This window comes from Coregonus lavaretus (assembly GCF_964263955.1).
Source record: "Coregonus lavaretus genome assembly, contig: HAP1_SCAFFOLD_315, whole genome shotgun sequence".
Lineage (NCBI taxonomy): Eukaryota > Metazoa > Chordata > Actinopteri > Salmoniformes > Salmonidae > Coregonus > Coregonus lavaretus.
The window spans coordinates 1-18379 of NW_028165262.1; the positions used below are offsets into that span (position 1 = coordinate 1).

Consider the following 18379-nt stretch of genomic DNA (forward strand, 5'->3'; position numbering starts at 1 on the left):
CTGTGGTGGACTATTTTGAGACCTATATCTACATGGCAGGAGCTCTGGCTATTGTTGTCCTGACGATTGAAGTGCGTTCTCAAGGGTTTCTCCTGGTCTTGTAGAGCAGTTCCATTATTAGTTGTTTAGTTTTTGTTCCAGGATTATTGTTGTCAGATTGCCAGGCATTTCCTAATAATAAGACCCACTAGTACCAATTTGTAAGTCGCTCTGGATAAGAGCGTCTGCTAAATGACTTAAATGTAAATGTAGTAGTGTCCACAATGTGCTGTACATTTACTGCAAGAAGTGTGAAATGAGGCCATCTAGTGGTCAGAACTGGAATGACCTAACAGTCAATGTTACTATAGAAGATACAGACAGTATTGGCCTACTTCCCCCGCTATACTGTGGATTCAATCCCTGCAAGTTTTTTGTTTGAGTTATGTAGTAAATAATCTAGCTACAATGTTTGCCAATAGTGACAATATATTGAAGTGACCCCCTAACCCTTCCTGAACTGTCTCCCTTGTTCTCTCAGCTGTTTGCCATGGTGTTCGCAATGTGTCTGTTCAGAGGAATCGACCAGTAACCCTGACAACACACACAACCCCAGGAAGACACTCAACAAAGGGACACAGACTGACGAAGGAGAAGAGAGCCTGAAGATAAACACCTGTAGATTATAAATCAGATGTTAGGAGAATAGAGCCTAAAGATAAACACCTGTAGATTATAAATCAGATGTTAGGAGAATAGAGCCTGAAGATAAACACCTGTAGATTATAAATCAGATGTTAGGAGAATAGAGCCTAAAGATAAACACCTGTAGATTATAAATCAGATGTTAGGAGAATAGAGCCTAAAGATAAACACCTGTAGATTATAAATCAGATGTTAGGAGAATAGAGCCTGAAGATAAACACCTATAAATCAGACGTTAGGAGAATAGAGCCTGAAAGATAAACACCTGTAGATTATAAATCAGATGTTAGGAGAATAGAGCCTAAAGATAAACACCTGTAGATTATAAATCAGATGTTAGGAGAATAGAGCCTAAAGATAAACACCTGTAGATTATAAATCAGATGTTAGGAGAATAGAGCCTAAAGATAAACACCTGTAGATTATAAATCAGATGTTAGGAGAATAGAGCCTAAAGATAAACACCTGTAGATTATAAATCAGATGTTAGGAGAATAGAGCCTAAAGATAAACACCTGTAGATTATAAATCAGATGTTAGGAGAATAGAGCCTGAAAGATAAACACCTGTAGATTATAAATCAGATGTTAGGAGAATAGAGCCTAAAGATAAACACCTGTAGATTATAAATCAGATGTTAGGAGAATAGAGCTGAAAGATAAACACCTGTAGATTATAAATCAGATGTTAGGAGAATAGAGCCTAAAGATAAACACCTGTAGATTATAAATCAGATGTTAGGAGAATAGAGCCTAGAAGATAAAAACACCTGTAGATTATAAATCAGATGTTAGGAGAATAGAGCCTGAAAGATAAACACCTGTAGATTATAAATCAGATGTTAGGAGAATAGAGCCTAAAGATAAACACCTGTAGATTATAAATCAGATGTTAGGAGAATAGAGCCTGAAAGATAAACACCTGTAGATTATAAATCAGATGTTAGGAGAATAGAGCCTGAAGATAAACACCTGTAGATTATAAATCAGATGTTAGGAGAATAGAGCCTGAAGATAAACACCTGTAGATTATAAATCAGATGTTAGGAGAATAGAGCCTAAAGATAAACACCTGTAGATTATAAATCAGATGTTAGGAGAATAGAGCCTAAAGATAAACACCTGTAGATTATAAATCAGATGTTAGGAGAATAGAGCCTGAAGATAAACACCTGTAGATTATAAATCAGATGTTAGGAGAATAGAGCCTGAAGATAAACACCTGTAGATTATAAATCAGATGTTAGGAGAATAGAGCCTAAAGATAAACACCTGTAGATTATAAATCAGATGTTAGGAGAATAGAGCCTAAAGATAAACACCTGTAGATTATAAATCAGATGTTAGGAGAATAGAGCCTAAAGATAAACACCTGTAGATTATAAATCAGATGTTAGGAGAATAGAGCCTAAAGATAAACACCTGTAGATTATAAATCAGATGTTAGGAGAATAGAGCCTAAAGATAAACACCTGTAGATTATAAATCAGATGTTAGGAGAATAGAGCCTGAAGATAAACACCTGTAGATTATAAATCAGATGTTAGGAGAATAGAGCCTAAAGATAAACACCTGTAGATTATAAATCAGATGTTAGGAGAATAGAGCCTAAAGATAAACACCTGTAGATTATAAATCAGATGTTAGGAGAATAGAGCCTAAAGATAAACACCTGTAGGTTATAAATCAGATGTTAGGAGAATAGAGCCTAAAGATAAACACCTGTAGATTATAAATCAGATGTTAGGAGAATAGAGCCTGAAGATAAACACCTGTAGATTATAAATCAGACGTTAGGAGAATAGAGCCTAAAGATAAACACCTGTAGATTATAAATCAGACGTTAGGAGAATAGAGCCTAAAGATAAACACCTGTAGATTATAAATCAGATGTTAGGAGAATAGAGCCTAAAGATAAACACCTGTAGATTATAAATCAGATGTTAGGAGAATAGAGCCTAAAGATAAACACCTGTAGATTATAAATCAGATGTTAGGAGAATAGAGCCTAAAGATAAACACCTGTAGATTATAAATCAGATGTTAGGAGAATAGAGCCTGAAGATAAACACCTGTAGATTATAAATCAGATGTTAGGAGAATAGAGCCTGAAGATAAACACCTGTAGATTATAAATCAGATGTTAGGAGAATAGAGCCTAAAGATAAACACCTGTAGATTATAAATCAGATGTTAGGAGAATAGAGCCTAAAGATAAACACCTGTAGGTTATAAATCAGATGTTAGGAGAATAGAGCCTAAAGATAAACACCTGTAGATTATAAATCAGATGTTAGGAGAATAGAGCCTGAAGATAAACACCTGTAGATTATAAATCAGATGTTAGGAGAATAGAGCCTAAAGATAAACACCTGTAGATTATAAATCAGATGTTAGGAGAATAGAGCCTGAAGATAAACAGCTGTAGATTATAAATCAGACGTTAGGAGAATAGAGCCTAAAGATAAACACCTGTAGATTATAAATCAGATGTTAGGAGAATAGAGCCTAAAGATAAACACCTGTAGATTATAAATCAGATGTAATTTGTACAGTATTTTTATTTTTATGTTTCAGGATTGATGATAGGAGAACAGTGACTTCTACTTCACAGCTGGACCTCTGAGGTACTGTTCAGGCCAGGACATTTTAGACCAGGGGTCAATTCTATTTCAAATCAGGAGGTAAACCAAAATTCAAATTCCAATGTTCCTCATTGAAAAGTAAAAAAAAAAAAAATGAGAATCGGTATTTCAGTTGACTTCCTGAATTGACTGAATTGAAATGGAATTGAGCCCAACCCTGCTATAGACACACAGCATGAAGACAAACCAACAGCTACTGTGAGAGGACAGAAACATGCCCATGTCCTCTGCACTGCTACGTTAGTGGAGCACTGTCTGAACAGGATTCAAATGTATAGCACTGACCCCAGGTCTGTTTGTGCCATCATGCCAAATCCCTGTCACTCATTGTCACAACGAGCAATGGAGTTGGAAAGAACACAAACAGATCTGGGATCAGGCTAACTGACTATAGGTTGAGTTCAGTATTAGAATGGTGGAGTGATCTGTTTACAGTATTTCTGAGGAGATCTTGTCTGCATCTAATACGGCACCGGATTCTCTATATAGTGCAGGGCTCTGGTCAAATGTAGTGCACTATGTAGGGAATAGGGTGCCATTTGGGACGCATCCCAGAAACCTCAACAGAGCAATGCTCTTTAACGTGTGACGTGTGTGTGTGTCTGTGTCTGTGTCTGTGTGTGTCTGTGTCTGTGTCTGTGTGTGTGTGCGTGTGTGCGTGTGTGCGTGTGTGCGTGTGTGCGTGTGTGTGTGTGTGCGTGTGTGCGCGTGCGTGCGTGCCTGCTGGAGTCCGTGACTCTGTCAGTGTGTGTTATCTTGATAGCCTATTCATTGTCATTGTTTAGTGATGTTCATTCCAACACTGGTTATTGATTGGTGGGTTTTGGCTGAAATTGATGATGATGATGATTATTATTATTATTATTATTACTGTATTATGTGTTTGACTTACAACCTAAAGTATCTGTAAATGGTCCTGATATTAAAATGGATTCTGTGAAGTGTTGGCCACCAGTGTTTCAGTGTTCTTGTGAGAGGGCTCATAATATGTCATGTTGAATAACATGTTCCTATTGTAGTAAATACGTTTTCTACTATTGTCTAAAATTGCTCCATTGTTTATGTGTTTGTAGGTGGGCCCACTCTTTGATGCTAAATGTGATTCTTACAGATTCAAATTATGTTTTATTTCAATGCAATGTGCTATTGGCATTTTCTAGACAAGGGGTGATTTGAGTTCATGTTCCTCTTTTTCGTTCATTTTACAGATCAACTACATTTACATTTTACATTTTAGTCATTTAGCAGACGCTCTTATCCAGAGCGACTTACAGGAGCAATTAGGGTTAAGTGCCTTGCTCAAGGGCACATTTACGTCATTTAGCAGACGCTCTTAACCAGAGGGGGGGGGGGGTAGAAGGATTACTTTATCCTATCCCAGGTATTCCTTAAAGAGGTGGGGTTTCAAATGTCTCCGGAAGGTGGTGAGTGACTCCGCTGTCCTGGCGTCGTGAGGGAGCTTGTTCCACCATTGGGGTGCCAGAGCAGCGAACAGTTTTGACTGGGCTGAGCGGGAACTATGCTTCCGCAGAGGAAGGGGAGCCAGCAGGCCAGAGGTGGATGAACGCAATGCCCTCGTTTGGGTGTAGGGACTGATCAGAGCCCGAAGGTACAGAGGTGCCGTTCCCCTCACTGCTCCATAGGCAAGCACCATGGTCTTGTAGCGGATGCGAGCTTCAATTGGAAGCCAGTGGAGTGTGCGGAGGAGGGGGGTGACGTGAGAGAACTTGGGAAGGTTGAACACCAGACGGGCTGCGGCATTCTGGATGAGTTGTAGGGGTTTAATGGCACAGGCAGGGAGGCCAGCCAACAGCGAGTTGCAGTAGTCCAGACGGAGATGACAAGTGCCTGGATTAGGACCTGTGCCGCTTCCTGTGTAAGGCAGGGTCGTACTCTCCGAATGTTGTAGAGCATGAACCTGCAGGAGCGGGTCACCGCCTTGATGTTGGCGGAGAACGACAGGGTGTTGTCCAGGGTCACGCCTAGGCTCTTCGCACTCTGGGAGGAGGACACAGCGGAGTTGTCAACCGTGATGGCGAGATCATGGAACGGGCAGTCCTTCCCCGGGAGGAAGAGCAGCTCCGTCTTGCCAGGGTTCAGCTTGAGGTGGTGATCCGTCATCCGTACTGATATGTCTGCCAGACATGCAGAGATGCGATTCGCCACCTGGTTATCAGAAGGGGGAAAGGAGAAGATTAGTTGTGTATCGTCAGCGTAGCAATGATAGGAGAGACCATGTGAGGATATGACAGAGCCAAGTGACTTGGTGTATAGGGAGAAAAGGAGGGGGCCTAGAACTGAGCCCTGGGGGACACCAGTGGTGAGAGCACGTGGTGCGGAGACCGCTTCTCGCCACGCCACTTGGTAGGAGCGACCAGTCAGGTAGGACGCAATCCAGGAGTGAGCCGCGCCGGAGATGCCCAGCTCGGAGAGGGTGGAGAGGAGGATCTGATGGTTCACAGTATCAAAGGCAGCAGACAGGTCTAGAAGGACAAGAGCAGAGGAGAGAGAGTTAGCTTTAGCAGTGCGGAGAGTCTCCGTGACACAGAGAAGAGCAGTCTCAGTTGAATGACCAGTCCTGAAACCTGATTGGTTTGGATCAAGAAGGTCATTCTGAGAGAGATAGCAAGAGAGTTGGCTAAAGACGGCACGCTCAATAGTTTTGGAAAGAAAAGAAAGAAGGGATACTGGTCTGTAGTTGTTGACATCAGTGGGGTCGAGTGTTGGTTTTTTGAGAAGGGGAGCAACTCTCGCTCTCTTGAAGACGGAAGGGACATGGCCAGCGGTCAAGGATGAGTTGATCAGCGAGGTGAGGTAGGGGAGAAGGTCACCGGAGATGGTCTGGAGAAGGGAGGAGGGGATGGGGTCAAGCGGGCAGGTTGTTGGGCGGCCTGCAGTCACAACATTTGAAGAGAGCTGAAGTAGAGGTATTGAGATAACATTTGAAGAGAGTTGAAGTAGAGGTATTGAGATAACATTTGAAGAGAGTTGAAGTAGAGGTATTGAGACAACATTTGAAGAGAGCTGAAGTAGAGGTATTGAGACAACATTTGAAGAGAGTTGAAGTAGAGGTATTGAGACAACATTTGAAGAGAGCTGAAGTAGAGGTATTGAGACAACATTTGAAGAGAGCTGAAGTAGAGGTATTGAGACAACATTTGAAGAGCGTTGAAGTAGAGGTATTGAGACAACATTTGAAGAGAGTTGAAGTAGAGGTATTGAGGGGGGGGGGGGGTGGGGGGGGTAGGATTCAGCAGGGAGGAAAATGTGGCAAAGAGCTTCCTAGGGTTAGAGGCAGATGCTTGGAATTTAGAGTGGTAGAAAGTGGCCTTAGCAGCAGAAGCAGATGAAGAAAATGTAGAGAGGAGGGAGTGAAAAGATGCCAGGTCGGCAGGGAGTTTAGTTTTCTTCCATTTCCATTTCCATTTAGCATATAGTACGTAGTCATTAAGTATGTGGTATTCAGTATGTTAGTATGGGTATCTGAACACAGCCAAGGACTTGTTTAACTACTACAGAAGATACTGTAGGGCAAAACACATTCAGTCTCTGCTTAGAACAGATGGAGGAAGTAAATCATTTATTCTTACTTCCTCCATTGTTCGTTGATGAAGTGGGCTTACTATCCTACATTTTACATTTTTAGTCATTTAGCAGACGCTCTTATCCAGAGCGACTTACAGTTAGTGAGTGCATACATTTTCATACTAAAAAAAGTATTTAGTCAGCCACCAATTGTGCAAGTTCTACCACTTAAAAATACTTATTTTCCACCATAATTTGCAAATAAATTCATTAAAAATCCTACAATGTGATTTTCTGGATTTTTTTCTTCTCAATTTGTCTGTCATAGTTGACGTGTACCTATGATGAAAATTACAGGCCTCTCTCATCTTTTTAAGTGGGAGAACTTGCACAATTGGTGGCTGACTAAATACTTTTTTTCCCCACTGTAATGATTATAGCTAACCTAAGTGTGGTGCAGCACTGAGAATGAATCAAATGATTTGCATTAAAATCTTCTGCTTCATATTCTCTTTTTTAAATATTTTTCTATTCACCTTGTGATATTTAAAAGGGCAATCTGCAGTTTGAACAATAACAAAGTGTCACCCCTCCCTTCTACATCTGCATTGCTTGCTGTTTGGGGTTTGGGGCTGAGTTTCTGTATAGCACTTTGTGACATCTGCTGATGTAAAAAGGGCTTTATAAATACATTTGATTAATTGATTGATCAATAACAGGGGAGGTTAGCATGTCTTGGGGGTATGAGCTAACCTCTCACCATTAGCAATAACAGGGGAGGTTAGCATGTCTTGGGGGTATGATCTAACCTCTTACCATTACCAGTAACAGGGGAGGTTAGCATGTCTTGGGGGTATGATCTAACCTCTTACCATTACCAGTAACAGGGGAGGTTAGCATGTCTTGGGAGTATGATCTAACCTCTTACCATTACCAGTAACAGGGGAGGTTAGCATGTCTTGGGGGTATGATCTTTGACCCTCTGTAACTTTCTCAAGTGTCATTATTTACGATTCACTCAGGATTATCCGTAATCATGGTAGCATCCACAAGTGATAAAAAAAAATATATATATATATCTCAGATATAGGACAGACACCTCAAAACATACTTCAAAATAGAAATCAAAACTGGATGGTCTTCAGAGATAGATGGGAGGGTTTGAGGGTAGCTGAAGGATGGGACTAAAAACAAACAAAAGATAATTTACGTAATATGTACTGTGTCCGTAAAATGTAAACAGTATGTATAAACTAAGAAGCCTAAGTGTTGTTGTCCATCAATTAGGGGAGGGGTGGTGGGGTTAGGGGGAAATAATAAAGGGAAATATATTTAAAAAACATATGTATAATATATATAAAGTTTGGACACACCTACGCATTCAAGGGTTTTTCTTTATAAAAAAAAAAAAAGTTTAAATGTAGAATAATAGTGAAGACATCAAAACTATGGAATAACACAGATGGAATCATGTAGTAACCAAAAAAGTGTTAAACAAATCTAAATACATTTTATATTTGCAATTCTTCAAATAGCCACCTTTTGCCTTGATGACAGCTTTGCACACTCTTGGCATTTTCTCAACCAGCTTCATGAGGTAGGCACCTGGAATGCATTTCAATTAACAGGTGTGCCTTCTTAAAAGTTAATTTGTGGAATTGATTTCCTTCTTAATGCGTTTGAGCCAATCAGTTGTGTTGTGACAAGGTAGGGGGGGGTATACAGAAGATAGCTCTATTTGGTAAAAGACCAAGTCCATATTATGGCAAGAACAGCTCAAATAAGCAAAGAGAAATGACAGTCCATCATTACTTTAAAACATGAAGGTCAGTCAACCCAGAACATTTCAAGAACTTTGAAAGTTTCTTCAAGCGCAGTCGCAAAAACCATCAAGCGCTATGATAAACTGGATCTCATGAGGACCACCACAGGAAAGGAAGACCCAGAGTTACCTCTGCTGTACAGAATAAGTTCATTAGAGTTACGAGCCTCAGAAAGTGTAGCCCAAATAAATGCTTCACAGAGTTCAAGTCACAGACACATCTCAACATCAACTGTTCAGAGGGGACTGTATGAATCAGGCCTTCATGGTCGAATTGCTGCAAAGAAAGCATTACTAAAGGACACCAATAAGAAGAAGAGACCTGCTTGGGCCAAGAAACACGACCAATGGACATTAGAAATGGAAATGTGTCCTTTGGTCTGGAGTCCAAATTGGAGATTTTTGGTTCCAACCCCCGTGTCTGTGAGACGCGGTGTGGATGAACGGATTATCTCCACATGTGTATTTCCCACCGTAAAGCATGGAGGAGGAGGTGTTATGGTGTTGGGGTGCTTTGCTGGTGACACTGTCTGTGATTTATTTAGAATTCAAGGCACACTTAACCAGCATAGCTACCACAGCATTCTGCAGCGATACGCCATCCCATCTGGTTTGGGCTTAGTGGGACTATCATTTGTTTTTCAACAGGACAATGACCCAACACACCTCCAGGCTGTGTAAAGGCTATTTGACCAAGAAGGAGAGCGATGGAGTGCTGCATCAGATGACCTGGCCTCCACAATCCCCCGACCTCAACCCAATTGAGATGGTTTGGGATGAGTCGGACCGCAGAGTGAAGGAAAAGCACATAGTAAGACAGAGGGACTCTATTACGCTCGCTCGGATGCTTTCTCCGGTGAGATAGTTTCAGTTCATAGTTGCAACTGAGGAAAAGTTGGCGGGTGCACACCGCACCGTTCGGATGCTGGAATTATTTTGGTATGAACGTGCGAAGATTATCTCCTTTTTGAAGTGATTTGTTTGACAATCAGATGAAAACTAAATGACTGGTTGTGTTCATGGCACGTTAAAAGGTAATACATTTTTACAGTTAAATTACATGTCTTTACTATAAATCCCTCAAAATGGTCCACCCCTGCCGTTGTGATTGGTTCCTGAGCCCATAGGAAGCCATTTTGAAATAAAATCCTCATTATTTTTTTCCGATGGCTGAACTGCTTTGGTTTTACTTTTAACAAAAATACGCTTTCTTCTCAGCTTCCACTTTCCCCCTCAAATAAATGCTATAAAAAAAATACATATGGCTGTAGGGGTGGCCCCCCCCCCACCATTGCAGGTGTGATTGAATTACATGATCCCAAACATTAGGTACCTTCCTGTAATGGTAACTACGGATTTAGTACACAATGCCAACGCTCAAGTCAGGACAGGTTATTAAAAAACAAAAGTGATATTTATTTAACAGACGTGACTCCTCTTCTGTAGTCTGAGGTATCTCTGATCCCGATCAGAGAAATAAATGGGTGTATAGTTATAATAACCAGTCGCCTGCCAGCCCAATGTGGGGCAAACTGTTGCCTGTTATTGGTAGAAAGATAGCAGCACTGTCTCTTGGACTGGTGATGTCACACCTGGTTGTCCGAGGTAAGTCTCCTGACAAAAGATTTAGATCATGATATAAATAGAATTCAACATAATGTATAATACCTGGTATAATGCTGACTTCTCAATTACAAAAGTGTATAATTACTATGTAAAATGTATCAAAAATTAAATAATAACCCTTTTTTTTATCACGTCTGAGTAAATAACCAAGTATACTTTGGTATGTCTCATGTGAGCACTGGCTATGGGGCTGCGTGGGTATCTGATATGTGACTCTGACCCTAGGCAGTGCAGTTAAAGTCCTGTCTCAGCCGGGCAACACAGTACAGTTCCCATGTTCCTACAGCTATGAAGACCACCAGGACATCCCACAGCTGTCTGTCCAGTGGAGAGGACCAGGCAACACACTCCTCTGTCACTACATCAAACATAAGGTGTGGAATGTTATATATGTCTTTTTTTTTTTTTTATGCTTGTGTTTTACCCTGTAAGCCAGAGCGCCAAAGACAAAACGTCCATTTTGTGAAAACCTAATAGACAATACTGTTTTGATAGAGCATGGCGCTTGCAACGCCAAGGGTTGTGGATTCGATTCCCGCTGGGACCACCCTCACGAAAAATGTATGCATGCATGACTGTAAACTGCTTTGGATAAAAAGCGTCTGCTAAATGGCGTATATTGTTATATTGTTATGTTATTTCAAGGCCTACCAGAACTGCACCCAGGGCTACTCACTGGACTACACACCTAGGAGGATCACTCTCTGCATCACAGAGGTCAGAACGCAAGACTTCGGATCTCACGTCTGCTCCGTTAGCAAGAGACACGAGTTCTCTGACTTTAGCATCGAGCTAGCCACGAAGACAGGTGAGTTTGTTTGTATATATTGTATACTTTATTTATACTTTGTTTCTACTTTGTTTCTACTTTGTTTATGTGTATTTGCATCTTCTCATGGGGAGTTTGGTATTTTCTGTGTCTTTAGATCCCATCACTTCCTTGCCGACGAACAGGTGGGATCAGTCAGGTAAATCCACAGGGTGTATAGGTCTACTGCAGGGACGAACAGGTGGGATCAGTCAGGTAAATCCACAGGGTGTATAGGTCTACTGCAGGGACGAACAGGTGGGATCAGTCAGGTAGATCCACAGGGTGTATAGGTCTACTGCAGGGACGAACAGGTGGGATCAGTCAGGTAGATCCACAGGGTGTATAGGTCTACTGCAGGGACGAACAGGTGGGATCAGTCAGGTAGATCCACAGGGTGTATAGGTCTACTGCAGGGACGAACAGGTGGGATCAGTCAGGTAGATCCACAGAGTGTATAGGTCTACTGCAGGGACGGCCAGCTGTGTGGAAAGCCTTTCGAAGGCCCTCGGATCAATAACAAAAACATCATAATAAAAAGACAAAATATATATATATATTGTTTTGAAACTCAGTCGTGGGTCTCAACGTACTGCAGTATAATATAATAATATGCCATTTAGCAGACGCTTTTATCCAAAGCGAGTAGTAGAATACCCAAGTGCAATTTCGAAATGTGATTGCGCATCAGCAGTTTTTCTCTCGTTATGTCAGTCACTGATAGTCACTCAGATTAACCATGTCAGATTGCTAAATGAGTCTAGCAGCCAGATATGGAAATGTAGTAATCATGATCAAATGACCAGCCAGGGGGCCCCATTGATTTTGATATTCAGTCTCACTCAGATATCATATTAAACACTTTCTCTCCACCCCACTGCAAAATGTGTAGAATTGCAGGAAATGTGCTTTAAAACTGCAACATTTTCTCCACGCCTCATGGCAAAATGTGTAGAACTGCACGAAATTAACTCTAAAACGTAAAAAAAAAAAAATCTCTGCTGTCAAGAGGGGGGCTGCTAAAATGTTTTGCTCACAATGTGGTGGTGGTGGTGTTGGTGTTGGAGGTGTTGGTGATGGAGGTGGTGGTGGAGGTGGTGATGGTGGTGGAGGTGGTGGTGGTAGTGGTGGTGTTGGTGGAGGTGGTGGTGGAGGTGGTGGTGGTGGTGGTGGAGGTGGTGGTGGTGGTGGGGGGGGGGGGGGGGGGGGGGTAGGTATGCACATGTAGTAGCTCAATTGGTAGAGCATGGTGCTTGTAACGCCAGGGTAGTGGGTTCAATCCGCGGGACCACCCATACGTAAAAATGTATGCACACATGACTGTAAGTCGCTTTGGATAAAAGTGTCTGCTAAATGGCATATTATTATTATTATTATTATTAGTAACGCAGACCCGCGAGCCACTGTGGCCCTCATGATGAGTTCTGATGTTTTGTGGCCCCCCCACCCCTATCAAAGTGGCCCATCCCTGGTCTATTGAATGAAATCCCCCCAAAAAATATTTAACCTTGAAATAGGAGACAAAATATCACATTTTCCCCTTGAATTTCCATGTCCAATTGATATCCTACATGATTGGAATTGTAGCAGAAGAGAGTGTGACCTTTAAATAATACTCTACTATGTATGACAGTTAATTTCTCTAATCGTTTTTTCCTCCTAGGTCGTCCCGACGGCCATCTTGTTGTCCTTGTCTGCTCTGTGTTTGTCAGCACCTGGGGATGAAGAAGAAGAGGAAGTAGAAGAAGAAGCATATAATAATAATAATATAATATAAATAATAGTAGAAATACTGTAAAAAAAAAAAAAACTGATTGAGGTTACATTTTTGATATAAATATTGGAATATAAGCTTAATAAACGTTGTACTCTGAAACATAAACTCTGTTCATTAAACAGTGGTGAATAAAAAGCTACCGAACACCAGTGAGTCAGCGTAAAGCTCCTAACATTATCTTCCTTTATTGTGGTTAGTGAGGTACTGATGTGTGTGTGGATGTATGGTACATGTGTGGAGTGTGACTGTCAACATTTATATACATACCGTATGTGTGGAGTGTGACTGTCAACATTTATATACATACCGTATGTGTGGAGTGTGACTGTCAACATTTATATACATACCGTATGTGGGGAGTGTGACTGTCAACATTTATATACATACCGTATGTGTGGAGTGTGACTGTCAACATTTATATACATACCGTATGTGTGGAGTGTGACTGTCAACATTTATATACATACCGTATGTGTGGAGTGTGACTGTCAACATTTATATACATACCGTATGTGTGGAGTGTGACTGTCAACATTTATATACATACCGTATGTGTGGAGTGTGACTGTCAACATTTATATACATACCGTATGTGTGGAGTGTGACTGTCAACATTTATATACATACCGTATGTGTGGAGTGTGACTGTCAACATTTATATACATACCGTATGTGTGGTGTGTGACTGTCAACATTTATATACATACCGTATGTGTGGAGTGTGACTGTCAACATTTATATACATACCGTATGTGTGGAGTGTGACTGTCAACATTTATATACATACCGTATGTGTGGAGTGTGACTGTCAACATTTATATACATACCGTATGTGTGGAGAGTGACTGTCAACATTTATATACATACCGTATGTGTGGAGTGTGACTGTCAACATTTATATACATACCGTATGTGTGGAGTGTGACTGTCAACATTTATATACATACCGTATGTGTGGAGTGTGACTGTCAACATTTATATACATACCGTATGTGTGGAGTGTGACTGTCAACATTTATATACATACCGTATGTGTGGAGTGTGACTGTCAACATTTATATACATACCGTATGTGTGGAGTGTGACTGTCAACATTTATATACATACCGTATGTGTGGAGTGTGACTGTCAACATTTATATACATACCGTATGTGTGGAGTGTGACTGTCAACCTTTATATACATACCGTATGTGTGGAGTGTGACTGTCAACCTTTATATACATACCGTATGTGTGGAGTGTGACTGTCAACATTTATATACATACCGTATGTGTGGAGTGTGACTGTCAACATTTATATACATACCGTATGTGTGGAGTGTGACTGTCAACATTTATATACATACCGTATGTGTGGAGAGTGACTGTCAACATTTATATACATACCGTATGTGTGGAGTGTGACTGTCAACATTTATATACATACCGTATGTGTGGAGTGTGACTGTCAACATTTATATACATACCGTATGTGGGGAGTGTGACTGTCAACATTTATATACATACCGTATGTGTGGAGTGTGACTGTCAACATTTATATACATACCGTATGTGTGGAGTGTGACTGTCAACATTTATATACATACCGTATGTGTCGAGTGTGACTGTCAACATTTATATACATACCGTATGTGTGGAGTGTGACTGTCAACATTTATATACGTACCGTATGTGTGGAGAGTGACTGTCAACATTTATATACATACCGTATGTGTGGAGTGTGACTGTCAACATGTACAATGGCAGACGACTAATTGGAGGCTATCGGGCGGCAACGCATGGCCGAACTGCAGTCAAAACATGGGTTCATTCACCATAAATGCCATACTTCTCATTAGAGGGGAAACTTGTTTGGGTCGACTTTGAAATCAGCGTGCACGAGCACCAGCAGATTACAGCACACGAAGGATCATCTTTTGGGTGAATACAAGTGTGCAAAGATGGCAGCTCCATACAGCCCCCTGACCACTCACGGCCTGAACACCGGGATTGGAGTCCCTGGAGCCCACATGGCCCTCAGCCTGCATCGCCTGGATCCCTCCACTTCACTCTGGAACCTTCTCACCACAGGGACTACTAATGACGGTGGGCGTTGCCCAGGACTCATCACCAGAGAAGCTTTCACTCCAGCGGTGTCCAAGATGCGCTTTGAGACGGGCCGAGTCCGGGAGAGTCTGGGAGAGACCTCTTTCTACCCATATGTCGAGATAGGCTTCACCATAACGGACCACAGTCAGAAGTTCCATGTTCCTCTGCTCTGCAGCCGCTTCTCCTACAGTACCTACCGGGGGAGCTAGAGAGTCTGTCACTCATCCCCTCTCACCTGGGCCACGTTCAGTTGCCAAACGTTGTCTAATCTCGGTTAACCCGGAACTAAAGTCTTGCGTAATTGTCAGATGTTCGATTAAGTTCCGGGTCCATATGTGTTAAGGGAAGAGATCGGAACCGGAACGAAGAGCTCCACCCTTCTCTCTTTGCAAGTTACGGGCAAGTCTATGGTTCAAATGCCCCCCCTTCCCCCATTTCCCTCCTCCTAACCACCCCCTCCTCCTAACACCTCCCTCCCTCCTAACCCCTCCCTCCTCCTAACCCCTCCCTCCTCCTAACCCCTTCCACCTCCTAACACCTCCCTCCTCCCAACCCCTCCCTCCTCCTAACCCCTCCCTCCTCCTCACCCCTCCCTCCTCCTAACTCCTCCCTCCTCCTAACCCCTCCCTCCTCCTAACTCCTTCCTTCTCCTAACCCCTCCCTCCCTCCTAACCCCTCCCTCCTCCTAACACCTCGCTCCTCCTAACCCCTCCCTCCCTCCTCCTAACCCCTCCCTCCCTCCTAACCCCTCCCTCCTCCTAACCCCTCCCTCCCTCCTAACCCCTCCCTCCTCCTCACCCCTCCCTCCTCCTAACTCCTCCCTCCTCCTAACTCCTCCCTCCTCCTAACCCCTCCCTCCTCCTAACTCCTTCCTTCTCCTAACCCCTCCCTCCCTCCTAACCCCTCCCTCCTCCTAACACCTCGCTCCTCCCTCCTCCTAACCCCTCCCTCCCTCCTAACCCCTCCCTCCTCCTAACCCCTCCCTCCCTCCTAACCCCTCCCTCCTCCTAACCCCTCCCTCCTCCTAACCCCTCCCTCCCTCCTAACCCCTCCCTCCCACCTAACCCCTCCCTCCCTCCTAACCCCTCCCTCCTCCTAACCCCTCCCTCCCTCCTAACCCCTCCCTCCTCCTAACCCCTCCCTCCCACCTAACCCCTCCCTCCCACCTAACCCCTCCCTCCCTCCTAACCCCTCCCTCCCTCCTAACCCCTCCCTCCTCCTAACCCCTCCCTCCCTCCCTCCTAACCCCTCCCTCCTCCTAACCCCTCCCTCCCTCCTAACCCCTCCCTCCCTCCTAACCCCTCCCTCCTCCTAACCCCTCCCTCCCTCCTAACCCCTCCCTCCTCCTATCCCTCCCTCCCACCTAACACAGCAGCCACATGTTCGGCCCACCTTTTTTCCAGGCAGGCACCCGGGTCTTTAGGACTTTTTTCGGCTCACATGTGGCTAAATGGTAACATTATGTAAGGCTTTATGTAATCTGCCCCAGAGCTCAGCAACAGCACAGTGAATGATAGCCTCTTCCTGGAGCTTAGCAGAGCAGCTGCCATCAGCTTCACATGGCCCTGGCTGTCTGTAGTACCATATCTCACCACTAAGTGGCAGCACCATCCTTAGACTGACATTTAACCTTGATCCAAACTAATGGTGTGTAACCTACAGTATGTCTATGGGGTGTGTAACCTACAGTATGTCATAGTAACCTGGGGTACGTGTGAGTGCATAAAAGCCTGACTTTCTGTAGTCACGTGACATTCAATGATGGTCCACTAGAATGGTCTGTTTTTTTTTGTGGCGACACAGTGTACTGTTTTACTGACGATTGAAAAATCTAATTTTATTTTGTCACTTGCTTCGTAAATAACGGGTGTAGACTAACAGTGAAATGCTTACGGTCCTTTTCCAACAACGCAGATAAACACAAATATAAGTAGTAGGTGTGGGGCCAAATCACTGGGGAAGGCAAGCCAGGAAAAAAGCCATATTACAACCGATGTGTTGCGATAATTGCGTTGTTTGCTCTATAACCTGTTAGTTCATGTGCCTTGACACCGTGATATATTGGCCTAAGGCTGAGACAATAAGAAGACACAGTGGCAGAATAAATTCAACCACACCTTTGTTTAATCACAAAACCGGAGAGCAACCACAAAGTATATTGCATGTAACAAACAGTTACATGACCTACAGCACGGTCAAGCAAGTTAATGTTTATGACATTTTCAGACCACTAAACAACTATTGATTTAGAAACACGGAGCGTTACCGCAAGTCGCAAAGCTGCCTCCACTATTCCAACACCAGTTCAACTACAACATTTCAACATCATCTAAATCACCTCTGCTTAGTCTAATACAGTGACAACTAAACGATACCAAAAAACTATTTAGTCCAAATCAACGTCAGCTAAATATGATGAGGCTGTCCATGGTTCTGATTGTGTGTGTGTGTGTGTGTGTGTGTGTGTGTGTGTGTGTGTGTGTGTGTGTGTGATTATAATCATTGGCCAGTACGGAGAATTAAAGTAAAGTCCAAATCCCTATCTCCATCCATGGCTAATATAGGGGCCAATTTTAGCTAGCTAGCTAGCCACAGGAGGACAGCAACAATTTAAGTCGTTTCTGTCAATGACATATTTCTCTGTGATAGGAGTGAAGCCAAATCCAAACTGGCATCCCTTTCCACTTTTTTATTTTGGTGTGCCAGGACCATTCACAGTTGAGTTCACTCAGTTAAGCTCAACGATGATTCGCTATTATTTTAACTATTTTTTATCAAGAGAGGCCGAATGCTCGCTGGCTTCCCTTATATTCAATGCTACGGGCAGCTACAGTGTCATACTCTTTATGACCAGACCGCATCAGTTAGATGGCCTACACATAAGGAGACAGAGGGGCGCTACAGTACATTCTGCCTCTTACGAATTGAAGGAAAATTATGACAACACAGAGAGATGAAAGATACATAATTTGTTTTGTTTATCTTGGTCATTTTTTTTGGAAGGCAGGCTTTCCTTGGCATCCATGAATACACGCTACTGCAGTCTGCTTGGGTGGATGGAGTCTGACAATTTTTGGGGGCCTTCCTCTGAAACCACCTGGAATAGAGGTCCTGGATGGCAGGGAGCTCAGAGAAGCGTGTTTCTCTTGCGTCTGCAGAAACAGCTGTTCGTCACTAGTTACCACAGCCACAAAGCATAAACCCCCCATCTATTACTACAATTTCTCTTCTTAAAATGTGATTTTAAACTTAACCCTAACCCTAACCTTGAGTAAACTGATAACCTTATGCCTAACCTTAAATTAAGACCAAAAGCACATTTGTACGATACCAACAATTTTGACTTTGTGGCTGTGGTAACTAGTGGAAACTCAAAACGCTCGCGCTTGTTGCGTTGCGCTCCA

The 18379-nt window shown here is 42.7% G+C and overlaps 1 protein-coding gene and 1 long non-coding RNA gene across 2 annotated transcripts; one reads left to right on the top strand and one right to left on the bottom strand.

Moving 5' to 3' along the window:
• Positions 1-536: 536 nt before the first annotated feature.
• On the bottom strand, positions 537-1582 carry LOC311116054. Its single transcript, XR_014611348.1, has 4 exons — positions 1505-1582; positions 1251-1400; positions 950-1199; positions 537-905 (listed from the first exon to the last, which is right to left on the bottom strand). It is a non-coding gene; the product is annotated as an uncharacterized lncRNA (long non-coding RNA).
• Positions 1583-14812: 13230 nt separating this feature from the next.
• On the top strand, positions 14813-15388 carry LOC311116052 (5-hydroxyisourate hydrolase-like). The gene has a single exon (XM_084191183.1). It carries the CDS (start codon positions 14828-14830, stop codon positions 15182-15184), a length of 357 nt encoding a protein of 118 aa, XP_084047309.1. The 5' UTR covers positions 14813-14827; the 3' UTR covers positions 15185-15388.
• Positions 15389-18379: the final 2991 nt, after the last annotated feature.

Excerpts from the sequence above, each read along its gene's own strand:
- LOC311116052 (XM_084191183.1), top strand. The coding sequence starts at position 14,828 with ATGGCAGCTCCATACAGCCCCCTGACCACTCACGGCCTGAACACCGGG.